This window comes from Vigna umbellata, chromosome 11, assembly GCF_029865625.1.
Source record: "Vigna umbellata cultivar VRB3 chromosome 11, Vumbellata_1.0, whole genome shotgun sequence".
Lineage (NCBI taxonomy): Eukaryota > Viridiplantae > Streptophyta > Magnoliopsida > Fabales > Fabaceae > Vigna > Vigna umbellata.
The window spans coordinates 24953924-24977558 of NC_142175.1; the positions used below are offsets into that span (position 1 = coordinate 24953924).

The 23635-nt window shown below is 41.0% G+C and overlaps 1 protein-coding gene and 2 long non-coding RNA genes across 4 annotated transcripts; 1 reads left to right on the forward strand and 2 right to left on the reverse strand.

Moving 5' to 3' along the window:
- Positions 1-2482: 2482 nt before the first annotated feature.
- On the reverse strand, positions 2483-3387 carry LOC148191298 (uncharacterized). Its single transcript, XR_015782913.1, has 3 exons — positions 2949-3387; positions 2766-2856; positions 2483-2681 (listed from the first exon to the last, which is right to left on the reverse strand). It is a non-coding gene; the product is annotated as an uncharacterized LOC148191298 (long non-coding RNA).
- A 135-nt stretch (positions 3388-3522) lies between these two features.
- LOC148191299 (uncharacterized) lies at positions 3523-5821 on the forward strand. 2 transcript variants are annotated; one of them, XR_015782972.1, is made up of 3 exons: positions 3998-4549; positions 4674-4761; positions 5528-5821. It is a non-coding gene; the product is annotated as an uncharacterized LOC148191299 (long non-coding RNA). The 2 variants fall into 2 exon arrangements; XR_015782971.1 differs by lacking the exon at positions 5528-5821 and having other exon boundaries at positions 3523-4549; positions 4674-4964.
- Positions 5822-11392: 5571 nt separating this feature from the next.
- On the reverse strand, positions 11393-13910 carry LOC148191300 (uncharacterized). Its single transcript, XM_088101360.1, has 3 exons — positions 12465-13910; positions 12210-12350; positions 11393-11464 (listed from the first exon to the last, which is right to left on the reverse strand). The coding sequence occupies exons 1-3, from the start codon at positions 13908-13910 to the stop codon at positions 11393-11395; spliced, it is 1659 nt and encodes a 552-aa protein (XP_087957486.1).
- Positions 13911-23635: the final 9725 nt, after the last annotated feature.

Genomic DNA, 23635 nt, shown 5'->3' on the forward strand with positions numbered 1-23635 from the left:
GCATGGTCCTTATCGTGTTCTTATCAAGATGATACCGTATATATTTAGCCTGTATTCAATTTGAATGAGGTAAATTGAAAAATCTAAATTATCATCCATACATATTAAGATTCGTAAAAAAGTTTTCCAAGATTCATAATCCTTTCCACATACATTTTACTGATGCATCACTGATATTCATTGTAGTTCAGAGTAAAAGGACATGATTTAGTTTGTTAGCACACTATTTAGTATTTCGGAAAATGTTGTATCTGGCCATAATAAATTACCTATGCCTGGTGCACCATGGATGACTGCATGTGCACCTGCTTTGTTGATGCTATCTTTATTTAAAGTGTGTATTATTCACGTTTGAAAACTCGATTGCGTTTCTGTATGAAGAATTTTTAGATGACAATTGGTTTTGTAAAGAAATTGACATTTTTATTGTAAAATATAATGATTGGAATAAGAATTTTAAGAGAAATCCAAATATAATTGAAGTGTAATGGATTTTGTTGTGTTAATGATTTTTATAGATGTTGTTTGGTTAATCTTACATTGTTTTTGTAATTTTGTTGGATTGGTAGTCATGGACCTAGTTGACCTTGCTGTGAAAAAAACAAGCTTCCCCAAAATGAGAGTGGTAGACCTAGTTGGCCTTGCTGTGAAAAAACTTCAACCCAATTACCCACTTAATTCGGCTTTGGTACCAGTTATGTTGCTGAACCATGAGTCTCACAAAATGTATTTTTATATGTGGCAGGAATTTGTTAATAAAATGTTAAGAAATTGTTCCCAAATTACTTATAAGTAGATCAAATGAGGGAAAAGAAACAAGTGATAACGGTAATTTTTACCATTATCTTTGAACCAATTTTCGTACCAAATTGACCCTTTTGAAGCTTGAAACATGTTTAATCCTCCCTTTTTATCTACGTTTGTGAATAAGTTTAGTGTATGCTTTACATATAAGTTTTCATCATTAATTCCTCAAATTTGTAGACAATTTGCGTGTATTGGAGAAGTACTTAACTACTAAGAGGGGGAACAAAGGAAAAGATACAAAAGCAGGAGGCTAAAGGAGTAAGGAAGGCACCTCGCGCCTGGGCGTGACAAAGGGGCGCCGGGCGCGACATTCCAGAGAGTCTCGCGCCCGGGCATGACAATGGGGCACCGGCGCAACTTTACAGAGAGTCTCGCGCCCGGGCGTGACAAGGGACGCTCGCTCGCCCAGGAGAACGAACGCTCGTCCAGTATGGACGCACTAGAGGACGCACGTCCAGCGAGAAGAGAACGCTCGCCCAGCGAGAAGTGGACGCTCGTCAAGCAAATACGTTCAGTGGAAGACGTCCGTCGAAGACGCGCAGTGGACGCTCGTCCAGCGAAGACGCACAATGGATGCTCGTCCAGCGAAGACGCGCAGTGGACGCTCGTCCAACGAAGACGCGTAGTGGACGCTCGTCCAGTGAGGACATGCAATGGACGCTCGTCCAGCGAGCTAAGAGGACGCTCGTCCAAATTGGCGCTCAGTGGACGCTCGGCAGCAAGAAGTGGACGCTCGTCCACGCTCAGTGGAAGCTGTTTTTCCATAGAGTTTCACGCCCGGGCGCGACTGAGAGGGCGCCGGGCGCGACTTTTTCTGATGTGTCAAAATGCCTATTTATTCAAGTGGTCTCGAAACATTTGGGGATCTTTGGCTGCCCTAACACGATTTCTCTCATTTGGAGCTCTTGGAGGCGAGACAGGAGCTGTGGGAACAGTCCTTCTTCAACCTTGGGTCTTCTTCCTTCTTTCATTTCCATCATTGTTGTAAGCTTGAGCTCTCCATTCATGGAGAGTTAGTTTCATTATTGTTGGGGGATTGATGTAGCCACTGAAATCTTATGTAAACTACTATGTTTTGAATGAATTTATGCCTCTTTCATTGATTGTTAGTGTTTAATTCCTTTTCTTAATGTTATTTATTTGAATGAAAGGACACACATAATATTGAACAACATACATACCCCAAAAAAGAAGTTTATTCCCACAGTGCATGGGTTAAAGGTGTGTATAAGTATTTGGTGAGAAGTCATTTGGAAACACTTATTTGGAATTTATTAACAAATTCCTGGCACAGAAAGCACAATGGGTAACGCTCCAGGTGCAGGACCAGAACTGGTACCAAAGGCTAAATAAGTGGGTACCTGGGTATAACTTTTTGCACATAAAGGCCATCTTTGTCCACCACACTCATTTTGGAGTGCCTCATGTGTTGTAGCTCATTTCATCTATTTCTGAGTAATTTGGAAACAATTATTTAGGAATTAATTAACAAATTCGTGGCACACAAAGCAAAATTGGTAACGGTGCAGGTGCTGGACCAGAACTGGTACCAAAGGCTGAATAAGTGGGTACCTGGGTATAACTTTTTGCACATAAAGGCCAACTACGTAATTGGGTAAAACGTTTTGCACATGAAAGTCAATTAAGTTCAACAAACTGAATTTCAACTGCCAAATATATTTCTCAACAATTTCTGAAATCAGATTTGATGTCCAACCAATACATAAATATGAAAAGTAACAAGTTTTCTTTCATCAATAATCTCCAACATTCTACAAAATGCCTAAATCTTCCAACACTTGATTCCTCCGCACGTTGTCCACATCCAAAATCCATTGACAAACATATTGCTCCCTAACTTGTTGTAGTTCTTCCTGCAAAGACAGTAATGCACAAAACATGAATCAAATGCAACATTTGTATGAAAGATGCAGAACATATAAATTTTTACAGCTTACAGTTGTGTAACTGGGCATTGTGTTTCTTTCATATTTCTCAATGTCATCCCACAACTCCATAATTTTCAGAACAATTACTCCACAATCAAATCTACAACAAAACAAGTCCAACAACGCAAGTATGATATTTAACATATCAATTATACGTCAAAATATTATATTTACAAAAATCAACAAACATACTTGTTTGGTTGGATTGGAGTATGCAAGTGTTGTACCTCCAATGATGGTTTCTTGTCTTCCGAAATATATATCAAAATGTCCAAAAAGCAATGCAAGATTATGTGCCTGAAAAACAACACACTCCACAAAAAGTTAAATTTATTCCATAAATTTTCCCACTTTTTCCGTAAACATTTTAGTATCGTCAAAGGAATAATGTTTATGTTCTCATGTCCATAGTATCAATCACCACACATTTAATTTATCCAACAAGTCATATTATTACAGCTTACACACAACGGATCATACATAACCAAAATCATCCACAAACAACATCATACATATATTATATTAAAGCCTCAATCCACTCGAATAAAAAGAACGAACCTTGAGTGAACACAAGGTGTGCCGGTTGGAACAGAGACGTGGGAAAAATGTGTGGGTGGGACTAACAACCCGGAAAACCCCTCTTTTTCGTCCACCGAACAGTCCACACTCCGGCGATGCTCCGGCGACGCTCTGGCGGCGCTCCGACACAGGGACGGAAGCAGGTGGGACGAAGCGAGACCTTGAACGCGCCCCTACTTCGCTAGGCCGGACAAAACACGATCCCGTCTTCGCTTCGTTGGCCAACGTCGGAGCTGCGGCGGCCGTCAATCAGAACCGGCTGGAGGGGTTGACTAGCTCCGACACGTCCTTCAACGTTGTCCGGCGACACTCCGGCAAGCACTCCGTCGAACCTCTCTCTCTCGAACGCCCTTTCTCCAACTCTTTCGGCCTCTCTCTAGGTCACACTCTCCCTCTCAACCTTCGCGCTTCTCTCTCTACAATTCTTCCAAAAATGAATTTCAAATTTGAAAGGCACGTCTTGAAAACCCTGCCCACCCCCTTTCCACGTCAGATTTCATTTTCAAATTGATTTTCCGCGTGGACCACTCCCATTTAGACACCTGTCCCGTGTCTAAATGTTGTCAAAAGAGGTTGTTCAAGTATCATTTTCCTAAAATATTGTTCTTTTAAGAAAAAAAGGTTTCTTTGGGCACCCATCTTGCCCCGTTCTGAGTTTCGCAAATCCCTTCATCCGCCGCAGTATCTCACTCTCAATACCATCCACCGCCAAGAAGCCGTCACCTTCTCTCTGTCTTTGGTCGTTGAATCTTTCTCGCTCCCTCTCCGTTCATTTTTCCCCTTAACCTTTCTTCATCAATAATTTAATTTCTGTTTCTATCAAATTTTAATCACTCACATTCCTACAAAAAGAAGGTTCAGGATTGGAGATTATAGAAAATCATCGTCAGCTCTCCTCGCAGGCACATCTCTTCTCGTCGCGTCATCAACCTTATCAGCCACGCTTCATTCTCGCCTTTCCTCACATGTGAACCACAAACCTCATATCTCGCTCTCACAATTTCCTCATGAACGAAGCCTCCGAGTCATTTTTCTCATGAGATTCTTCACCTCAGAATCTCAAACTCCTCACGTCTGCCAGATCCACCGAACCACATATTCGTCTCTGCTTCACGACCATTCTCCACCGATTAGATCCTTTATCACCGACTAAAATCACTTCAAGTCATGGAAAACAGTGCGAAGCATTTAGATGATGACATTATCAAGGAAGAGTAGGTTTTTTTAAATTGTTCCTCTTCCTTGAACGTGCATCAATTTGTGTTTGCTTCAAATTTTCTGATACGCAAGTAATAAACTGGAGCCTTTATCTTTTAAAAATCTTGTCGTTTTTCGCAGAGAATCGCCTAAACTTGCGGCGTTGTTGAAAGAGGTGAAGGAAGGGCTCGATACTGGGAGGCTTAAAGTTCAATCTTTAACTGCCAAAGTGGGTGGCTCTTTTTTCAATTTAAGTAATTTTTTTTAAGGACTCCGTTAACGTCATTTCAAATTCATATAATATTAAGATTTAAAAGAAGTTTTTCTGTTGTTTGGACATGAAGTTTCGCAATTTGGGCCTTTTTGGGATTCTATAAGTTTTCTTGTTATAGCTAAATATACCCTGATATCAATGAATGATATGATTATTATTATTGTAGACTACTTTTTTGAACTTCATATACGAAATTTTGTTTAAGTCGAATTATGTGGATGTGGTTTATGTATTGTTGCATCTGCATTGCATATGACCAACCAAATTATTTGATGATTGCTCTAATATCCACTGTGTGTAATAAAAAATTATTTAAATAAACTAATGTCTTATTCCTCTGGAGTAAGCGTGTAGAGTTGGTTATTTGTCGACTAGTTTTGTAATTTTCGAACCAATTTTTGGTCATGGAGAGTTATACTATATGTACAGTTGTTTACTGATAGTTCTGAGCTGTGTGCTGAACACAGTAATAAAAGTGATACTATGATACCCGCACAATACGAAATAAAGTTAAAAATGCCCCTTGAGGGAATTTGCTCACCACCAACACAAATTTTGTATGTATTTGAAAATTTGAGTTTTATCCATCAACAGATACACACTTTCCCCTCCCTTATGCTTGGCTTTTAATTTGAAAAAGGACTTTTTAGTGTATGCATTATCAACCAACGTGATTGCATTGTACTGTTACAGAGAACTAACAATTTTGGCTTCTTTGCAGAGGAAACACTGAAGGAGGAGATTTAGGATTTTGACCTAATGGGTTATGGGAGACTGACCACCGCATGCTGTTGGAGGAAGTAATATTAGGTTGAATGCAAAGGAAATGTAACAGCTAGTGTTGGGTATTGGGGAATTCCTTCATGTTTGTAGATTTATGTTTGTAGGTTTATTTTTGTACTTTATTGCCATCCTAATTAGCTGGTGCCCAATGGGGAACGTGGATTGGAGATTTTGGAAGCGATGAAATAGTGTTTTTTGGTTTATTATTACCATTGCACATCCAATTATGTGATGCACGTCTTTTTTGGTTTTACCTTTATGTCCGAGTGGATTGCATATTTTTTAGTTTGTTATTTCACGGGTCTAGGCCATTGGTTGGTTCTTTTGTACATGACCCAATAGTTTCTCGTATTGTGCTAGATGATAATCAAATATAAGAGTTAGTTTGATAGTCATGAGAAGATAACACCATATAATAAGATTTTGATAAACATTTAATATTTGATGTATATCATAATTAAAACACAAATATGTTGCAAGATTGGAGGCAATAATAATGGTGGTTATAATGATAAATATAAAGTTTAATTAAGTTAAAAGTTTTTTTTAATTGTTTTCATAAATAAAATTGTTAAATATTTAAAATTTTATATTTTTGAATTAGGTGACTTGATTGTTATTTAGTATTGTCATTTGTTTGGTTATTTGTGTTAATTATTAATAAATGTGAAATTTTGAAGTTAATACAATATGATATTATGATTAAGGTAAAATTATAAATGATTTTTATTAAAACTCTAATTTAGAACATACTGGATGATGAAAACCCGTTGTTATTACTTACATCAATAATCATAGTAACGATGATTTTTGTAGGTTATGAAAATCATTAGAGAAAATTACAACTTCATTATTTAACATGTTTTAATGAAAATATAAAAGTAACTAATATTATTTTTAATTAATTATAATAACTAACATTTCTTAACAGGTAGACATAAATAAACAAAATAGTGAAACAATATAACAACTACATTCTCTAATTAACCAAAACTTAAATAACATTCAATTTAAAAATATATAGAAAATTTGATCATGTAACATCCCAATAAATAGTAATTACCATTAATCAGAACTAATCACATTTACTGAAATTACAGTGCAGTCTTAATATTTACAACAGCTGCTCAAAATTTAAAACTGAACGTACTACAGTTACAGCGTTCAGGATCTACAAAAAAAAATAAAATGAGTCCCTGGACGAACGTTCTGCAAAACTATACACCTAACGTCCCAAAATACTATACAGAAAGATTAGCAACTGCCACAGGACGAGCGCTCTACTGCTCAGCTTTAACCTCAACTTCTACCAAGTTGGCATCCTCCAAATTTTCTTCTTCCAGCATTGTTTCCAGAGGTATCTCACCATCTGCTCACATCCACAACGGATGATCATTGCATTGACAAGACGGACATACAGAAACAGTAGACAACACAAGGAAAACGCAAGGGTAAGCTTAGGTAATTTAATTTATACAATCAACATATTTTAACATAGTAAATCAATCATACATTTCATACCACATTAGATATATTTTCTCGCATACAGTAAATTATCCAAATTCTCATAATTAAAGACTGTCCGGACTGTATGAAGCCATGTATCTACAGGCGTTTTTGCACCCAGGTGGTGTGGTAACTGGAAACATCCATCAGCTGCCACCCGAGGTTAACCCTATCAGTCCAAAGTACTCAATAGGACTAGGGCCTCCTGCCATTCCCACACATGACCTACTCCCCTCTACATGAGGATGAGCACTCACGGAATATCAGGATAAACAGCCATCAGCAGCTTTACCATGGTCATACTACACTACTTCTCATATTCACATCATGGAGACGTTCCTCCTTGGAACGCTCATTCACAATCCAATCCCATAAAATTCATTCAAATACCATTCGCACATATTAACCAGTTCTCTTATTCACATTTTCATTCTATGTTCCACTCTCTTAATTTAAACAAAGTTTATCATTTAATAGATTCAGATGATTGTATTACAGTACACTGCTATCACGTTTCTGAACAAAAGAAACGCACCATTATTCATTCACAGACGTTGAGACAATTGACTAATTTAATTGAAATTGAGTCTAAAAGATCCAAATAATACTTAGGAAAATTCTAAGTATAAAGACTTGAGGTTAAATGAAAAGGACCATCACAGTTTAAATGATTTCAAATAAATAATCAGAGCATTAGTAAATTCGGAAACGAACACTGCCAGTCAAAGACCGAACGTTAATTAATAAATTGAACGAACGCTGTGAAATTCGCTCACGAGCAATGATAAGGACGAGCGTTCAGTAGAAACTGAACCCTCCTTAGGACGAACGCTAGGTCAATGACCGAGCACCAAATAGAACGAACGCTCATCTGAACGGACGTTCGGTATCAGACCGAACGCTAACTAGGACGAACGCTCAATCTAAGACCGAGAGTTCCTTTGGACGAACGCTCAGTCTAATACTAAGCGCTGCTTATGACGAACGCTGGTAAACAAAACCGAACGTCCTAACTATACTTCAATTTATTTTCAATCGTGGTACAAGCTAAGCCAAGCCGAACGCTCACACTTAACTCTTGACACCAATAACGCTCGTTCTTAATCAGAGTCCTTTCCAAATGAAAGAACCCTTATTCTAAGTGATTTTCCAGAGAAACCGAACGGTATAAGACCGTTCAACAACGAGCGTACATGATCAATCAGAGAAGATAAAATTTCCAGATTTTTCAAACACGATAATTTCACAGATTTCATATGATTTGAACTTTAAAAATTTCATCTTCACCATAAATTTCATACATTACAGAATTCGTATTACAATCTCATCAATACAGAATTTTTTTCCAGTTCAAACATATCATCATCAACATACAGTTCAAATCATTTTCATTCCAAACCATACAGAAAATCAATCACATTACAACTCATACATCTCATTCTCTGCATAATGTTCCAACGATATTTATAATATACATCCAGTGCAACCATATTCATTCATGTACACTTACACAGAAATTGTTTCATGCAGTTCAAACATTCCAGTACATTTCATTACATTCATACAATCAAACCAGTATTAAATTAAATTACTAAAGCTTCCCTTACCTGGTCTAGCAGTGAACTCCCAAATGCTTATGGTTTCTCTAGTGTTCTCACGGCTTTCTACCCAACGAGTCACTCCAAGATTCTCACTAAATCTAATAAACCAAAATGACATAAGGTTCAGACCTATAACTCATGCATGCAACCAGAAATTGGTTCGCATGAACTAAATTAGATGAAGGTGCAGGGACGAGAACTTACCAGTTCAGTTCTCAGTTCTGTTCGGTTCAGAAGAATGCTCACGGTGCAGAGAGGTTTCCTACGGTGTCTGAAATGAGATTGGAGGAGATGATGGTGAGTTATCTTAGAGAGAATATGAAAGAGTTCAGGGAGAATACATAGAAGATGGAAGGCCAGAATTTCTTGAGGAAGAAGAAGATTGCATGGAAGGAAGAGAAGTGTTTTCAGAGAAATTGTTTTTCTCTTCCTCGTCAAACAATGGTGCACTCACATACTGCCACCTGATTTCCACTACAGCTTTTGGAAGCTTCCAACGTGACAGATGGCATTAGTGCATGCAGAGAGGAAAAGAGTGGAATTTGACGTGGCACAGTGCATTTAAAAGTGTGATCAGAGAATGGATTTGTATATATTAATTTATCAGGGTTTCACATTCCCCCTAACTAAAAAAAATTTTCGTCCTCGAAAATTCTAAGGCTTACCAGGAAATAGGTGCGGGTATAATTCTCTCACAGCCTCTTCAACCTCCCATGTTGAGTCACCAGTCTTTGCATTCCACACCACTTTTACGAGACGAACATCTTTGCCTTTGTAGAGTCTGGTGCGGCTGTCTTCCACACAAACAGGTTGCATCTCCAGTGTCCTGTCTGGGCGAAGTTGGATGTCTTCTAACTCCAGTACGTGTGATGGATCAGATATATATTTCCGGAGTTGAGAAACATGAAAGACTGGATGTAGGTTGGACAGTTGAGGTGGTAAAGCCAGTTCATACGCAACTGATCCAATCTTCTTCAGAATTTGATAAGGTCCAACGTACTTAGGTGATAGCTTCTTTGGACGAAGAACTCTCCCCACTCCAGTGATTGGATTCAGCCTGAGGAATACGTGATCTCCAGCAGCAAACTCTAAGGGTCTTCTTCTCTTATCAGCATACGATTTCTGCCTGCTTTGAGACGTCTTCAATCGTTCTTGAATTAATTTCACCTTCTCGGTTGTTTGTTGGATTAATTCAGGTCCGGTTAATGCAATCTCACCTTCTTGGAACCAACACAAAGGAGTTCTACACTTTCTTCCATAAAGAGCTTCAAACGGTGCCATTCCTATGCTTGCTTGAAAGCTGTTATTGTATGTGAATTCAACAAGCGGCAGAACTTCATCCCATACTCCCATATGATCTATAACACACGTCCTCAACAAGTCTTCAAGAGTCTGGATGGTTCGTTCAGATTGGCCATCCGTCTGAGGGTGATAAGCAGAACTCATTTGCAGTTTGCTTCCCAATTCTCCTTGCAATGACTGCCAAAAACGAGATGTGAATCTCGTGTCTCGATCTGATATAATGCTTGAAGGAACTCCATGCAATCTAACAATCTCCTTAACGTACAATTTGGCCAAGTTTGTCATGGACATCTTTAAATTAACAGCCAGGAAATGGGCGCTCTTAGTCAATCTATCCACAATCACCCAAATTGAATCATGGTTTCGGACTGTACGTGGCAGATGAGTCACAAAATCCATGGAGATGCTGTCCCACTTCCATTCTGGAATTTCCAATGGCTGCAGCAATCCCCCTGGTCTTTGATGTTCAGCCTTGGCTCTTTGACAGGTTAAGCAAGAGGACACAAAACGTGCAATGTCACTCTTCATACCAGGCCACCAGAAGGATAAACGAAGGTCTTGATACATCTTAGTCATGCCAGGATGCATGCTAAGACGGCTGTGATGTCCCTCCTCCATTATAATCCGCTTCAGCTCACTGTCATTTGGAATGCACGTCCTATCCATGTAACGCAATAGGCCATCCGTTCCAACATTGAATTCTTTGGCTTGATCCGAACCAAGCACGCTCAAGATCTTCACCAGTTCTTCATCCTCACGTTGCTTCCTCCTAATTTGATCAAACACATCACTGGAAATTCTAAGGTTACAGCACCTGATATCGTTCGCTCCTAAGTCAAACTGTAACCTTAGATCTCTAAAACTCTCCACCAAGTTCATCTCCTTCACCATCATTGCCGAGACCCTTACTGCCTTCCTACTCAATGCATCAGCAACCACATTGGCTTTTCCAGGATGATACAGCAGTTCGAATTCATAATCCTTCAAGAATTCAAGCCACCTCCTTTGCCTCATATTCAATTCCTTTTGATCAAAGAGGTACTTGAGACTCTTGTGATCACTAAACACTTGAAATGTTGCACCGTACAGATAATGTCTCCATATTTTCAAAGCAAACACCACTGCTGCCAGCTCCAAATCGTGTGTGGGGTAATTCTTCTCATGAATTTTCAACTGCCTGGAAGCGTAAGCCACTGCCCTCTTTTCCTGCATCAGTACACAGCCCAAACCTTGATACGATGCATCACAATACACTTCAAAAGGTTTGGCCGTGTCTGGAATGACCAACACAGGAGCACTCGTTAATTTCCTCTTTAATTCCTGGAAGCTCTCCTCACATCTATCTGTCCAAGCAAACGGCTGATCCTTCCTGGTGAGGTAAGTTAGAGGGGCTACTATCTTAGAAAATCCTTCAATGAATCTCCTATAATAGCCCGCAAGTCCCACAAAGCTTCTAACCTCCGTGACTGAACGTGGACTCTCCCAATCCAGCACTGCTTTCACCTTGGCTGGATCCACTGCAATACCACCAGCAGAAACAACGTGCCCCAAAAATTGGATCTCCTTCATCCAGAATTCACACTTTGAACGCTTGGCATACAGCTCTTTCTCCCTCAATACGCTCAAGACAATCCTCAAGTGGTCTTCATGTTCTTCAAAGTTCTTGGAATATATGAGGATGTCATCAATAAACACCACAACAAACTTATCAAGGTACGACCTGAAGATTCTGTTCATATAGTCCATGAAGATTGCAGGTGCGTTTGTCACTCCAAAGGGCATCACCACATACTCATAATGGCCATAACGAGACCGAAATGCAGTCTTCTGAATGTCCTCTTCTTTCACTCTAATTTGATGATAGCCCGAACGTAAATCAATTTTAGAAAATACACACGCACCATGCAACTGGTCCAGCAGGTCATCAATCCTTGGAAGAGGATACTTGTTCTTGATGGTCAGCTTATTAAGTTGTCTATAATCAATGCATAGCCGTGAGCTGCCATCCTTCTTCTTGACCAACAATACAGGCGCTCCCCATGGTGAAGCACTTGGCCTGATGAACTTCTTATCCATTAACTCTTCAATTTGCTTCTTAAGCTCCACCAACTCAGCTGGTGCCATTCTGTAAGGTTGAACCGAGATGGGTGCAGCAGTGGTTACCAAATCAATTGTGAATTCTACCTCACGGATGGGAGGTAGACCAGGTACTTCATCCGGAAAAACATCTGGAAATTCCTCCACTACTGTTCGTTCTCCACTGTTATCAACATTGGATGAACGCTCCATCTCACTGCTTTCATACGTCATGATAAGGAAACAGCTTGCCCCCTCCATGATATCCTCCTTAAACTGCCCAAGAGTGATTGACAGTTCTTCCTCTTCTTCATCTGGAAAGACTAACTCCTTCTTCCCACAATCAATGAGGATCCGATTGGTAGCCAACCAATCCATCCCCAAAATTACTTCTAAATCTTGCAGGGGTAAGCAAATGAGATTGACCTTATATCTATGCCCCTCAACTTCTATAGGACATCTTACACAAACGGTAGACGTCTTGATCCCACCAGCCGCTGGGGTTGACACCACCAGGTCAAACTGTAATTCACTCTCCACTATTCCTAGTTTCTCAACACACGCCTTCGAGATGAAGGAATGAGTTGCCCCCAAGTCATACAGTACACAGCAAGGCTTTCCATACAACATGCAAGTGCTGGTGATGAGTGTACCTGAACTAGCAGCTTCAGCACCAGTGATTGCGTACACCCTTCCTGTGGCTTGCGCACGTCCACCTCTCCCTTGTTGGGTTCTCCCAGTGTTCGGCGGCCTCATTGCCGCACGTCCTCCCATATTGCACTCGTTCTCCAAGTGGCCATTCTGTCTGCAACGAGTACAATATTTTCCTCCTGGCAACTGTGGACAAGCCCACTGATAGTGTGGTCCTCCACACTGATAACAGGTTAAGCTTCTCGGCTGTCCAGATTGGCCAACAGTGACCAAAGCTTGTGATCCGCCAGAGGATTGAGTGGGACGAGTATATGGGGACCCTCTCACATTTGATGCACCTCTGGACAAAACCGGACCCCTACTCACTTGTTGTTTCTTATGTCGTTCGGCCTCAGCAATGTTCTTCTCAAGCACCTTTGCTCTCTCAACCATAGCAGGGAAGGATCTGATACACAGGCAGGATATTAATACTTTCATATCACTCCTCAACCCGTTCTCAAACTTCCTGCATTGCCATTCTTCGCTGGTAGCCATGGTATTGAAACGGACAAGATGTTTGAATTTGTTGGTGTATTCTGAGACGGACATACTGCCTTGCACCAATTGAAGGAACTCCACCTCCTTAGCAAAGCGCACACTGTCTGGGAAATACTCTTCGTAAAATTTTGCTCTAAAAACCTCCCAATTAATAGGATTCTGCGCGTCAGTCAGGATGGCTTTCATGCTTGTCCACCTGTGACTAGCTTCACCAGTCAATAAGTATTCTGTAAAGGCCAACCGATTATCATTTGGACACCTCTTCGCATCATAGATCCGCTCCATATCTCTAAGCCACTGATCCGCTTCATCAGGAAGTCCTTTTCCATTGAACTTCGCAGGGTGGTGCTGCAAGAAGCTTTCCAAACTCCATTCGGCATGAGGTGCAGCATTAGAAGAAGAGGCTCCTGGTGTGCCTCTAGCAGAGGTCAGCAGGTCCATCAACTGCCTCTGAGTTGCTTCAGAGCTGATACGTGAGGCCTCCAAACTATTCAGTGCTTCCTGGTTTTGCCTCATTAAGGCAGCGTTCTGTTCTATCAAAGTGGTGTTCTGTTGTTGAAGCCTGTCAATGACCGTCTCCAACATTCTGGTATTGTTAGAATTGTCAGCCTCGTTTGGCTGAGGTGGGGGAGGAAGTCTAGGCGCCATTCATTTTCTGGATCAGAGAAAACGTAAGTTAGTTATGTTCAAGAGTTAAAAATAATAACTCATCAACACACAATAAGCACACAACGAAAGTATAGTGTACTCATAACCCTACATGTCCTTAAAAGAACAAAACTGCTCTGATACCAATAAATGTAACATCCCAATAAATAGTAATTACCATTAATCAGAACTAATCACATTTACTGAAATTACAGTGCAGTCTTAATATTTACAACAGCTGCTCAAAATTTAAAACTGAACGTACTACAGTTACAGCGTTCAGGATCTACAAAAAAAAATAAAATGAGTCCCTGGACGAACGTTCTGCAAAACTATACACCTAACGTCCCAAAATACTATACAGAAAGATTAGCAACTGCCACAGGACGAGCGCTCTACTGCTCAGCTTTAACCTCAACTTCTACCAAGTTGGCATCCTCCAAATTTTCTTCTTCCAGCATTGTTTCCAGAGGTATCTCACCATCTGCTCACATCCACAACGGATGATCATTGCATTGACAAGACGGACATACAGAAACAGTAGACAACACAAGGAAAACGCAAGGGTAAGCTTAGGTAATTTAATTTATACAATCAACATATTTTAACATAGTAAATCAATCATACATTTCATACCACATTAGATATATTTTCTCGCATACAGTAAATTATCCAAATTCTCATAATTAAAGACTGTCCGGACTGTATGAAGCCATGTATCTACAGGCGTTTTTGCACCCAGGTGGTGTGGTAACTGGAAACATCCATCAGCTGCCACCCGAGGTTAACCCTATCAGTCCAAAGTACTCAATAGGACTAGGGCCTCCTGCCATTCCCACACATGACCTACTCCCCTCTACATGAGGATGAGCACTCACGGAATATCAGGATAAACAGCCATCAGCAGCTTTACCATGGTCATACTACACTACTTCTCATATTCACATCATGGAGACGTTCCTCCTTGGAACGCTCATTCACAATCCAATCCCATAAAATTCATTCAAATACCATTCGCACATATTAACCAGTTCTCTTATTCACATTTTCATTCTATGTTCCACTCTCTTAATTTAAACAAAGTTTATCATTTAATAGATTCAGATGATTGTATTACAGTACACTGCTATCACGTTTCTGAACAAAAGAAACGCACCATTATTCATTCACAGACGTTGAGACAATTGACTAATTTAATTGAAATTGAGTCTAAAAGATCCAAATAATACTTAGGAAAATTCTAAGTATAAAGACTTGAGGTTAAATGAAAAGGACCATCACAGTTTAAATGATTTCAAATAAATAATCAGAGCATTAGTAAATTCGGAAACGAACACTGCCAGTCAAAGACCGAACGTTAATTAATAAATTGAACGAACGCTGTGAAATTCGCTCACGAGCAATGATAAGGACGAGCGTTCAGTAGAAACTGAACCCTCCTTAGGACGAACGCTAGGTCAATGACCGAGCACCAAATAGAACGAACGCTCATCTGAACGGACGTTCGGTATCAGACCGAACGCTAACTAGGACGAACGCTCAATCTAAGACCGAGAGTTCCTTTGGACGAACGCTCAGTCTAATACTAAGCGCTGCTTATGACGAACGCTGGTAAACAAAACCGAACGTCCTAACTATACTTCAATTTATTTTCAATCGTGGTACAAGCTAAGCCAAGCCGAACGCTCACACTTAACTCTTGACACCAATAACGCTCGTTCTTAATCAGAGTCCTTTCCAAATGAAAGAACCCTTATTCTAAGTGATTTTCCAGAGAAACCGAACGGTATAAGACCGTTCAACAACGAGCGTACATGATCAATCAGAGAAGATAAAATTTCCAGATTTTTCAAACACGATAATTTCACAGATTTCATATGATTTGAACTTTAAAAATTTCATCTTCACCATAAATTTCATACATTACAGAATTCGTATTACAATCTCATCAATACAGAATTTTTTTCCAGTTCAAACATATCATCATCAACATACAGTTCAAATCATTTTCATTCCAAACCATACAGAAAATCAATCACATTACAACTCATACATCTCATTCTCTGCATAATGTTCCAACGATATTTATAATATACATCCAGTGCAACCATATTCATTCATGTACACTTACACAGAAATTGTTTCATGCAGTTCAAACATTCCAGTACATTTCATTACATTCATACAATCAAACCAGTATTAAATTAAATTACTAAAGCTTCCCTTACCTGGTCTAGCAGTGAACTCCCAAATGCTTATGGTTTCTCTAGTGTTCTCACGGCTTTCTACCCAACGAGTCACTCCAAGATTCTCACTAAATCTAATAAACCAAAATGACATAAGGTTCAGACCTATAACTCATGCATGCAACCAGAAATTGGTTCGCATGAACTAAATTAGATGAAGGTGCAGGGACGAGAACTTACCAGTTCAGTTCTCAGTTCTGTTCGGTTCAGAAGAATGCTCACGGTGCAGAGAGGTTTCCTACGGTGTCTGAAATGAGATTGGAGGAGATGATGGTGAGTTATCTTAGAGAGAATATGAAAGAGTTCAGGGAGAATACAGAGAAGATGGAAGGCCAGAATTTCTTGAGGAAGAAGAAGATTGCATGGAAGGAAGAGAAGTGTTTTCAGAGAAATTGTTTTTCTCTTCCTCGTCAAACAATGGTGCACTCACATACTGCCACCTGATTTCCACTACAGCTTTTGGAAGCTTCCAACGTGACAGATGGCATTAGTGCATGCAGAGAGGAAAAGAGTGGAATTTGACGTGGCACAGTGCATTTAAAAGTGTGATCAGAGAATGGATTTGTATATATTAATTTATCAGGGTTTCACAGATCACATAATAAATCGGACTCAATTGAAAATTCTCCTCATGAGAAACTAATATAATAATGAGATAATACTAATAATAATGAGAATAGTGATGATAATCCTAAGGATAATGATGAGGATAAGAATAATTATGGTGACAATGAGAAAAAAAGGGTGAGAGTGAGTGTAGTAATGTTGATAGATTTGATGGTTATTGCTTGTGGTCATGATATAGTGACAGAGGAATCATGGTAATACTGATAGTTAAGATTATACATGAAATGACACATGCAAGATAAATAACAAGACAATAAATTGGATAAGGTGATTATTATCCTATCATATTCTATCTGGACCTAAAGTATTGCATTGTATAACATGGCAGCTAACAAAACTTTAGCTTGGAAGTCATATATAATTATTAACCGGGTGGCTTTTCATTGAAATACCTGTTCGGACAAGTTTTTCTACACATTTCTTAATGGAAAAATAGGAAATAAATAAATAAATTTAATTTCTCTTCAACTAAGATTAACTTATACACAAGTTACAAGTAAAAGAATTAGATACAATATATGGAAAAAGTTATAAAATTTATAACTTAGCTTACTGTCAGGCCTCGTTAAAAAAAAGGTTTAATCCTTTTCGACATCCCTATTTATGTACGAATGTCTCAATTGGGTCCTCGTTTTTTTGAACGAGCGTTCCGAGGAGGAACGACTCTTGGATGAAAATTGGAAGTTGTAAAGTATGAATGTGGACAAAGCTTAGCTGACGATTCATCCTGATGTTCCGTGAGTGCTCGTCCTCAAGTAGAGGGGAGTATGTCATGTGTGGGAACGGCAGGAGGTCTTAGTCCATAACTGTACTTTGGACGGAACGGACTAACCTCAGGTAGTAGCTGATGAGAATTCCAGTTACTCCACCTGGGTGCACGAACGTCGTAGCTACACAGAATTCATACGATCCGGACAGTCAGTCTAGTATCAGGAATTGGTTGATTTAAAGAAATTATTGAACTATATGTTGGAATGTATTTGATACGTTTGATGTGTTATGAAATGCATGTTATTACTTGAATTAAATTCAATAAGCTTACCCTTCGTTTTTTTCTTGTGTTGTCTCGACCTTGTACGTCCGTCTTGTCTTGCGATGATCATCCGTGTGGATGTGAGCAGATGGAGAGGCGCTGCTTGAGGATGCGCTTGAAGATGAACTCTTAGAGGAAGAAAACCTCGTCGAGGTCGAAGTGAAGGCCGAACAGTAGTGCGTTCGGTTATCTGTTAGTTTAGTTATATTAGAGTACAGTATTAGAATGACCCCTCCCCTTTTGATTATATTGACCGATCGGTATTTCTATTTTGTCCTAAACCGTTCAGTCTGGTATGCTAAGGTCGAACGTCATTAATTGTATTTTGCTTCTTGTAAGGCCGTTCGGCCAGAACCTGTGCTTTTGTTAATTAAGACTGATTTGGTTTATCATTAAATGTAATTAATTCTACTATATGGTGTTTACTGTATTTTGGGGATGTTACATTTAGTGGTATCAGAGCAGTTTTGTTCTCTAAAGGACACTGTAGGTTATGAGTACACTATGTTTTTGCTGTGTGCTTAATGTGTGTTTAATGAGTTATTTTTTTCAACTCTTTGAACATGACTAACGCTCGTTTTTCTCTATTTCCCAGAGAACAAATGGCACCTAGACTTCCTCCTCCACCACAGCCCAATGAACCTGATGTGCCCAACAACACTAGGTTGTTGGAATCGGTGATAGATAGGCTACAACAGCAGAATGCTGTGTTGATGGAGCAGAACGCTGCTGCGTTACAGAGTCTAGAGGCCGCTCGCGCCAACTCTTAAGCGACGCAGAGGCAAGTGATGGAGATCATTGCCGCCACCAGAAATACATCAGGGGCGTCTACTTCTTCTGCTAATCATCCGACGGAATGGAGTTTGGAGAACTTTCTTCAACACCATCCTGCAAAGTTCAGTGGAAAATGCCTTCCTGATGAGGTGGACCAGTGGCTAAGGGATATGGAACGTATCTACAACGCTAAGAGGTGTCCGGATGACAACCGGTTGGCCTTTACAGAATACTTGCTGACTGGAGAAGCTAGCCACTGGTGGGCGAGTATGAAGATGTTACTGACTGAAGCTCAGAGTCCCATTTCCTGGGAAGTTTTCAGGGCTAAGTTTTATGAAGAGTATTTCCCTGACAGCGTTCGCTTTGCCAAGGAAGTGGAATTTCTACAGTTAGTACAAGGGGGGATGTCCGTCTCGGAGTATACAAACAGATTTAAGCATCTGGTTCGTTTTAATACCATGGTTACAAGTGAAGAGTGGCAATGTCGAAAGTTTGAGAACGGGCTGAGGAGTGACTTGAAAGTATTGATCTCCAGCCTGTGTATTAGGTCGTTTCCTGCTATGGTCGAGAGGGCCAAGGTGTTGGAGAAGAACGTGGCTGAAGTCGAGCAGCAGAAGAAACAACAAGCAATTAGGGGACCGATTCTATCAAGAACAAATCTGAATCGGAATAGGACGCCGTACACTCGCCCAACACAGTCAAGTGGGTCTCAGACGATGGTTGTTGCTGGACAATCTGGACAGCAGGGAGCGGTCAGATGTTTCCAGTGTAGAGGGCCCATTTCAAGTCAGTCTGCCCTCAATTGGTTGGAGGAAAGTATTGCACCCGATGTAGAAGAAACGGTCATCTAGAAAACGAGTGCAATATGGGCGGACGAGCGGTGATGAGACCACCGAACGCTGGAAGAAACCAAACAAGAGGAGGTGGACGAGCCCAAGCTGTTGGGAGAGTATATGCACTAACGGGCGCTGAAGCTGCTAGTTCAGGTACACTAATTACCAGTACCTGTTTAGTATATGGAGAACCCTGTTGCATGTTGTATGATTCGGGGGCGACACACTCCTTCATCTCGAAGGCGTGCGTTGAAAAACTGGGGTTAGCTAAGAGCGAGATGCAGTTTGACTTAGTGGTGTCAACCCCAGCGGCTGGTGAGGTTAGGACGTCTACAGTCTGTATTAGATGTCCTATTGAGGTAGAAGGGCGTAGGTATAAGGTGAACCTTATATGTTTACCTCTCAAGGAGCTAGAAGTGATTTTAGGAATGGATTGGCTGACTACCAATCACATTCTCATAGACTGTGGTGCTAAGGAATTGATCTTTCCTGAGGAAGATGAAGAAGATTTGTCTGTGACGCTCGGGCAGCTGAAAGAAGACATCATGGAGGGCGCCAGCTGCTTTCTGATAATGACACACGAAGACAGGGAGGTTGGAGATAGGAGTTTTGAACGATCGTCCAACAACGAGTCCAGTGGAGGACGATCGGTTGTGGACGAATTCCCGGACGTCTTTCCGGATGAAGTACCTGGATTGCCTCCCGTTCGTGAAGTTGAATTCACTATTGATTTGGTGACGACAGCAGCACCCATCTCTGTTCAACCATATCGAATGGCACCAGCTGAGTTGGCCGAACTCAAACAACAAATTGAAGATCTGATGGACAAGAGATTTATTAGACCAAGCATCTCACCGTGGGGAGCGCCTGTGTTATTGGTAAAGAAGAAAGATGGCAGCTCTCGGCTCTGCATTGATTATAGACAACTGAATAAGCTGACCATCAAGAACAAGTATCCCCTACCACGGATTGATGATTTGCTGGATCAGTTGCATGGGGCGAACGTGTTCTCTAAGATAGACCTGAGATCAGGCTACCACCAGATTCGGGTTAAAGAAGGAGATATTCAGAAGACGGCCTTTAGATCTCGTTACGGACACTACAAGTATGTAGTGATGCCGTTTGGTGTGACGAACGCCCCATCCATATTCATGGATTACATGAACCGCATTTTCAGGCCGTATTTGGATAAGTTCGTGGTGGTGTTCATTGACGACATCCTCATCTACTCCAAGAGCCATGAAGAACATGAAGAACATTTGAAGATGGTGCTTGGAGTCTTGAGGGAGAAGGAGCTGTATGCTAAGTTGTCCAAGTGCGAATTCTAGATGAAGGAGATACAGTTCTTGGGACACGTAGTCTCCGCTGGAGGAATCTCAGTCGATCCGGCCAAAGTGCGAGCGGTGTTAGAATGGGAAAGTCCGCGTTCGGTCTCGGAAGTCAGGAGTTTTGTGGGTCTCGCTGGCTACTATAGACGCTTCATCGAAGGATTTTCTAAGATAGTAGCACCGATGACGCAGCTTACACGCAAAGATCAACCGTTCGCTTGGACTGATCGGTGTGAAGCGAGCTTCCAGGAGTTGAAGAAGAAGTTGACGAGCGCCCCAATGTTAATCATCCCTGACACGGCCAGACCCTTTGAAGTATATTGTGATGCGTCTCATCAAGGGTTGGGTTGCGTTCTTATGCAAGATAAGAGGGCTATCGCGTACGCTTCTCGTCAGCTGAAGATTCACGAGAGGAATTATCCGACACACGACCTGGAGTTGGCAGCGGTCGTCTTTGCTCTGAAGATTTGGAGACACTACCTGTATGGATCTACGTTCCAAGTCTTCAGCGATCATAAGAGTCTCAAATACCTCTTTGATAAAAAAGAATTAAACATGAGGCAGAGGCGTTGGCTGGAGTTCCTAAAAGACTACGATTTTGAGTTACTCTACCATCCGGGGAAAGCGAACGTTGTAGCAGATGCGTTGAGCAGGAAGGTGGTTCATGTCTCGTCCATAATGGTACGAGAATTAAGCTTGGTGGAGAGTTTTAGAGACCTAAGGTTACAGTTTAATTTAGAACCGAACAACATCAAATGCTGTAACCTTAGGATATCAAGTGACGTATTTGACCGGATCAGAATGAAACAACTAACAGATGAAGAATTGATGAAGATAAGAGGCGCGCTCGGTACAGATCAAGCAAAGGAATTCAACGCTGGAACGAACGGCCTATTACGCTATATGGGTAGGACGTGCGTTCCAAACGATGGAGATCTGAAGAGAATTATCCTGGAGGAAGGGCACCACAGCCGTCTTAGCATGCACCCTGGCATGACTAAGATGTATCAAGACCTCAGGGAATCATTCTGGTGGCCAGGAATGAAGGGTGATGTCGCACGTTTTGTGGCATCATGTTTAACTTGTCAACGTGCAAAAGCTGAGCACCAAAGGCCGGGCGGTCTACTACAACAGTTAGAGATTCCAGAATGGAAGTGGGACAGTATCTCAATGGACTTCGTGACCCATCTACAGCGTACAGTCAAGAATCACGACTCCATCTGGGTTATAGTGGATCGTTTAACAAAGAGTGCTCACTTTTTGGCAGTCAACTTGAAGATGTCGGTGACCAACCTAGCCAAGCTCTACATTAAGGAGATCGTTCGTCTACATGGAGTACCTTCGAGTATCATCTCTGACCGAGACACAAGGTTCACCTCGCGGTTTTGGCAATCACTACAAACCGAGCTCGGCAGCAAACTTCACATGAGTTCGGCGTACCATCCTCAGACGGACGGTCAGTCCGAGAGAACCATCAAGACGCTCGAAGACTTACTGAGGACGTGCGTCCTTGATCATATGGGCGTCTAGGATGAAGTCTTGTCGTTAGTAGAGTTCACCTGCAACAACAGTTTCCAGTCCAGCATTGGAATGGCTCCCTTCGAAGCTCTTTACGGACGGAACTGCCGCACGCCACTTTGCTGGTTTCAAGAAGGAGAGAACGTATTGACTGGACCTGAGCTCATTCAGCAAACGACCGAAAAGGTGAAATTGATCCAAGAAAGGTTGAAGACGTCTAGGAGTCGGCAGAAGTCATATGCAGACAAGAGAAGAAGGCCGTTAGAGTTCAAAGCTGGAGAACACGTTTTTTTGAGACTGAACCCGACCACAGGAGTCGGCAGAGCTATGCGACCAAAGAAGTTATCCCTCAAAGTTCGTCGGACCCTATCAAATACTGAGGAGGATCGGACCAGTAGCTTACGAATTATCTTTACCTCCTCATCTGTCCAACCTTCATCCCGTCTTCCACGTTTCCCAACTCCTGAAGTACATAGCCGACCCCTCTCATATACTGGAGTTGGAAGACGTTCGTCTTCGTCAAGACCGAACGCTAGAGATGAAGCCAGTTCGTATTGAAGACATCCGCACCAAGTACTACAAAAGGAAAGCGATCAAATTGGTGAAGGTGGTGTGGGACGACAAGACAGGCGACTCTACATGGGAAGTGGAGGATGCCATGAAGGACTTATACCCTCACTTGTTTCTGGGTAAGTTTTAATTTTCGAGGACGAAAATTTTTGTAGTTAAGAGGAATGTCAGGCCTCGTTAAAAAAAAAACACCCAAACCCCAGGTAGTAGCTGATGAGAATTCCAGTTACTCCACCTGGGTGCACGAATGTCGTAGCTACACAGAATTCATACGGTCCGGACAGTCAGTCTAGTATCAGGAATTGGTTGATTTAAAGAAATTATTGAACTATATGTTGGAATGTATTTGATACGTTTGATGTGTTATGAAATGCATGTTATTGAATTAAATTCAATAAGCTTACCCTTCGTTTTTTTCTTGTATTGTCTCGACCTTGTACGTCCGTCTTGTCTTGCGATGATCATCCGTGTGGATGTGAGCAGATGGAGAGGCGCTGCTTGAGGATGCGCTTGAAGATGAACACTTAGAGGAAGAAAACCTCGTCGAGGTCGAAGTGAAGGCCGAACAGTAGTGCGTTCGGTTATCTGTTAGTTTAGTTAGATTAGAGTACAGTATTAGAACGACCCCTCCCCTTTTGATTTTATTGACCGATCGATATTTCTATTTTGTCCTAAACCGTTCGGTCTGGTATGTTTAGGTCGAACGTCGTTAATTGTATTTTGCTTCTTGTAAGGCCGTTCGGCCAGAACCTGTGCTTTTGTTAATTAAGACTGATTTGGTTTATCATTAAATGTA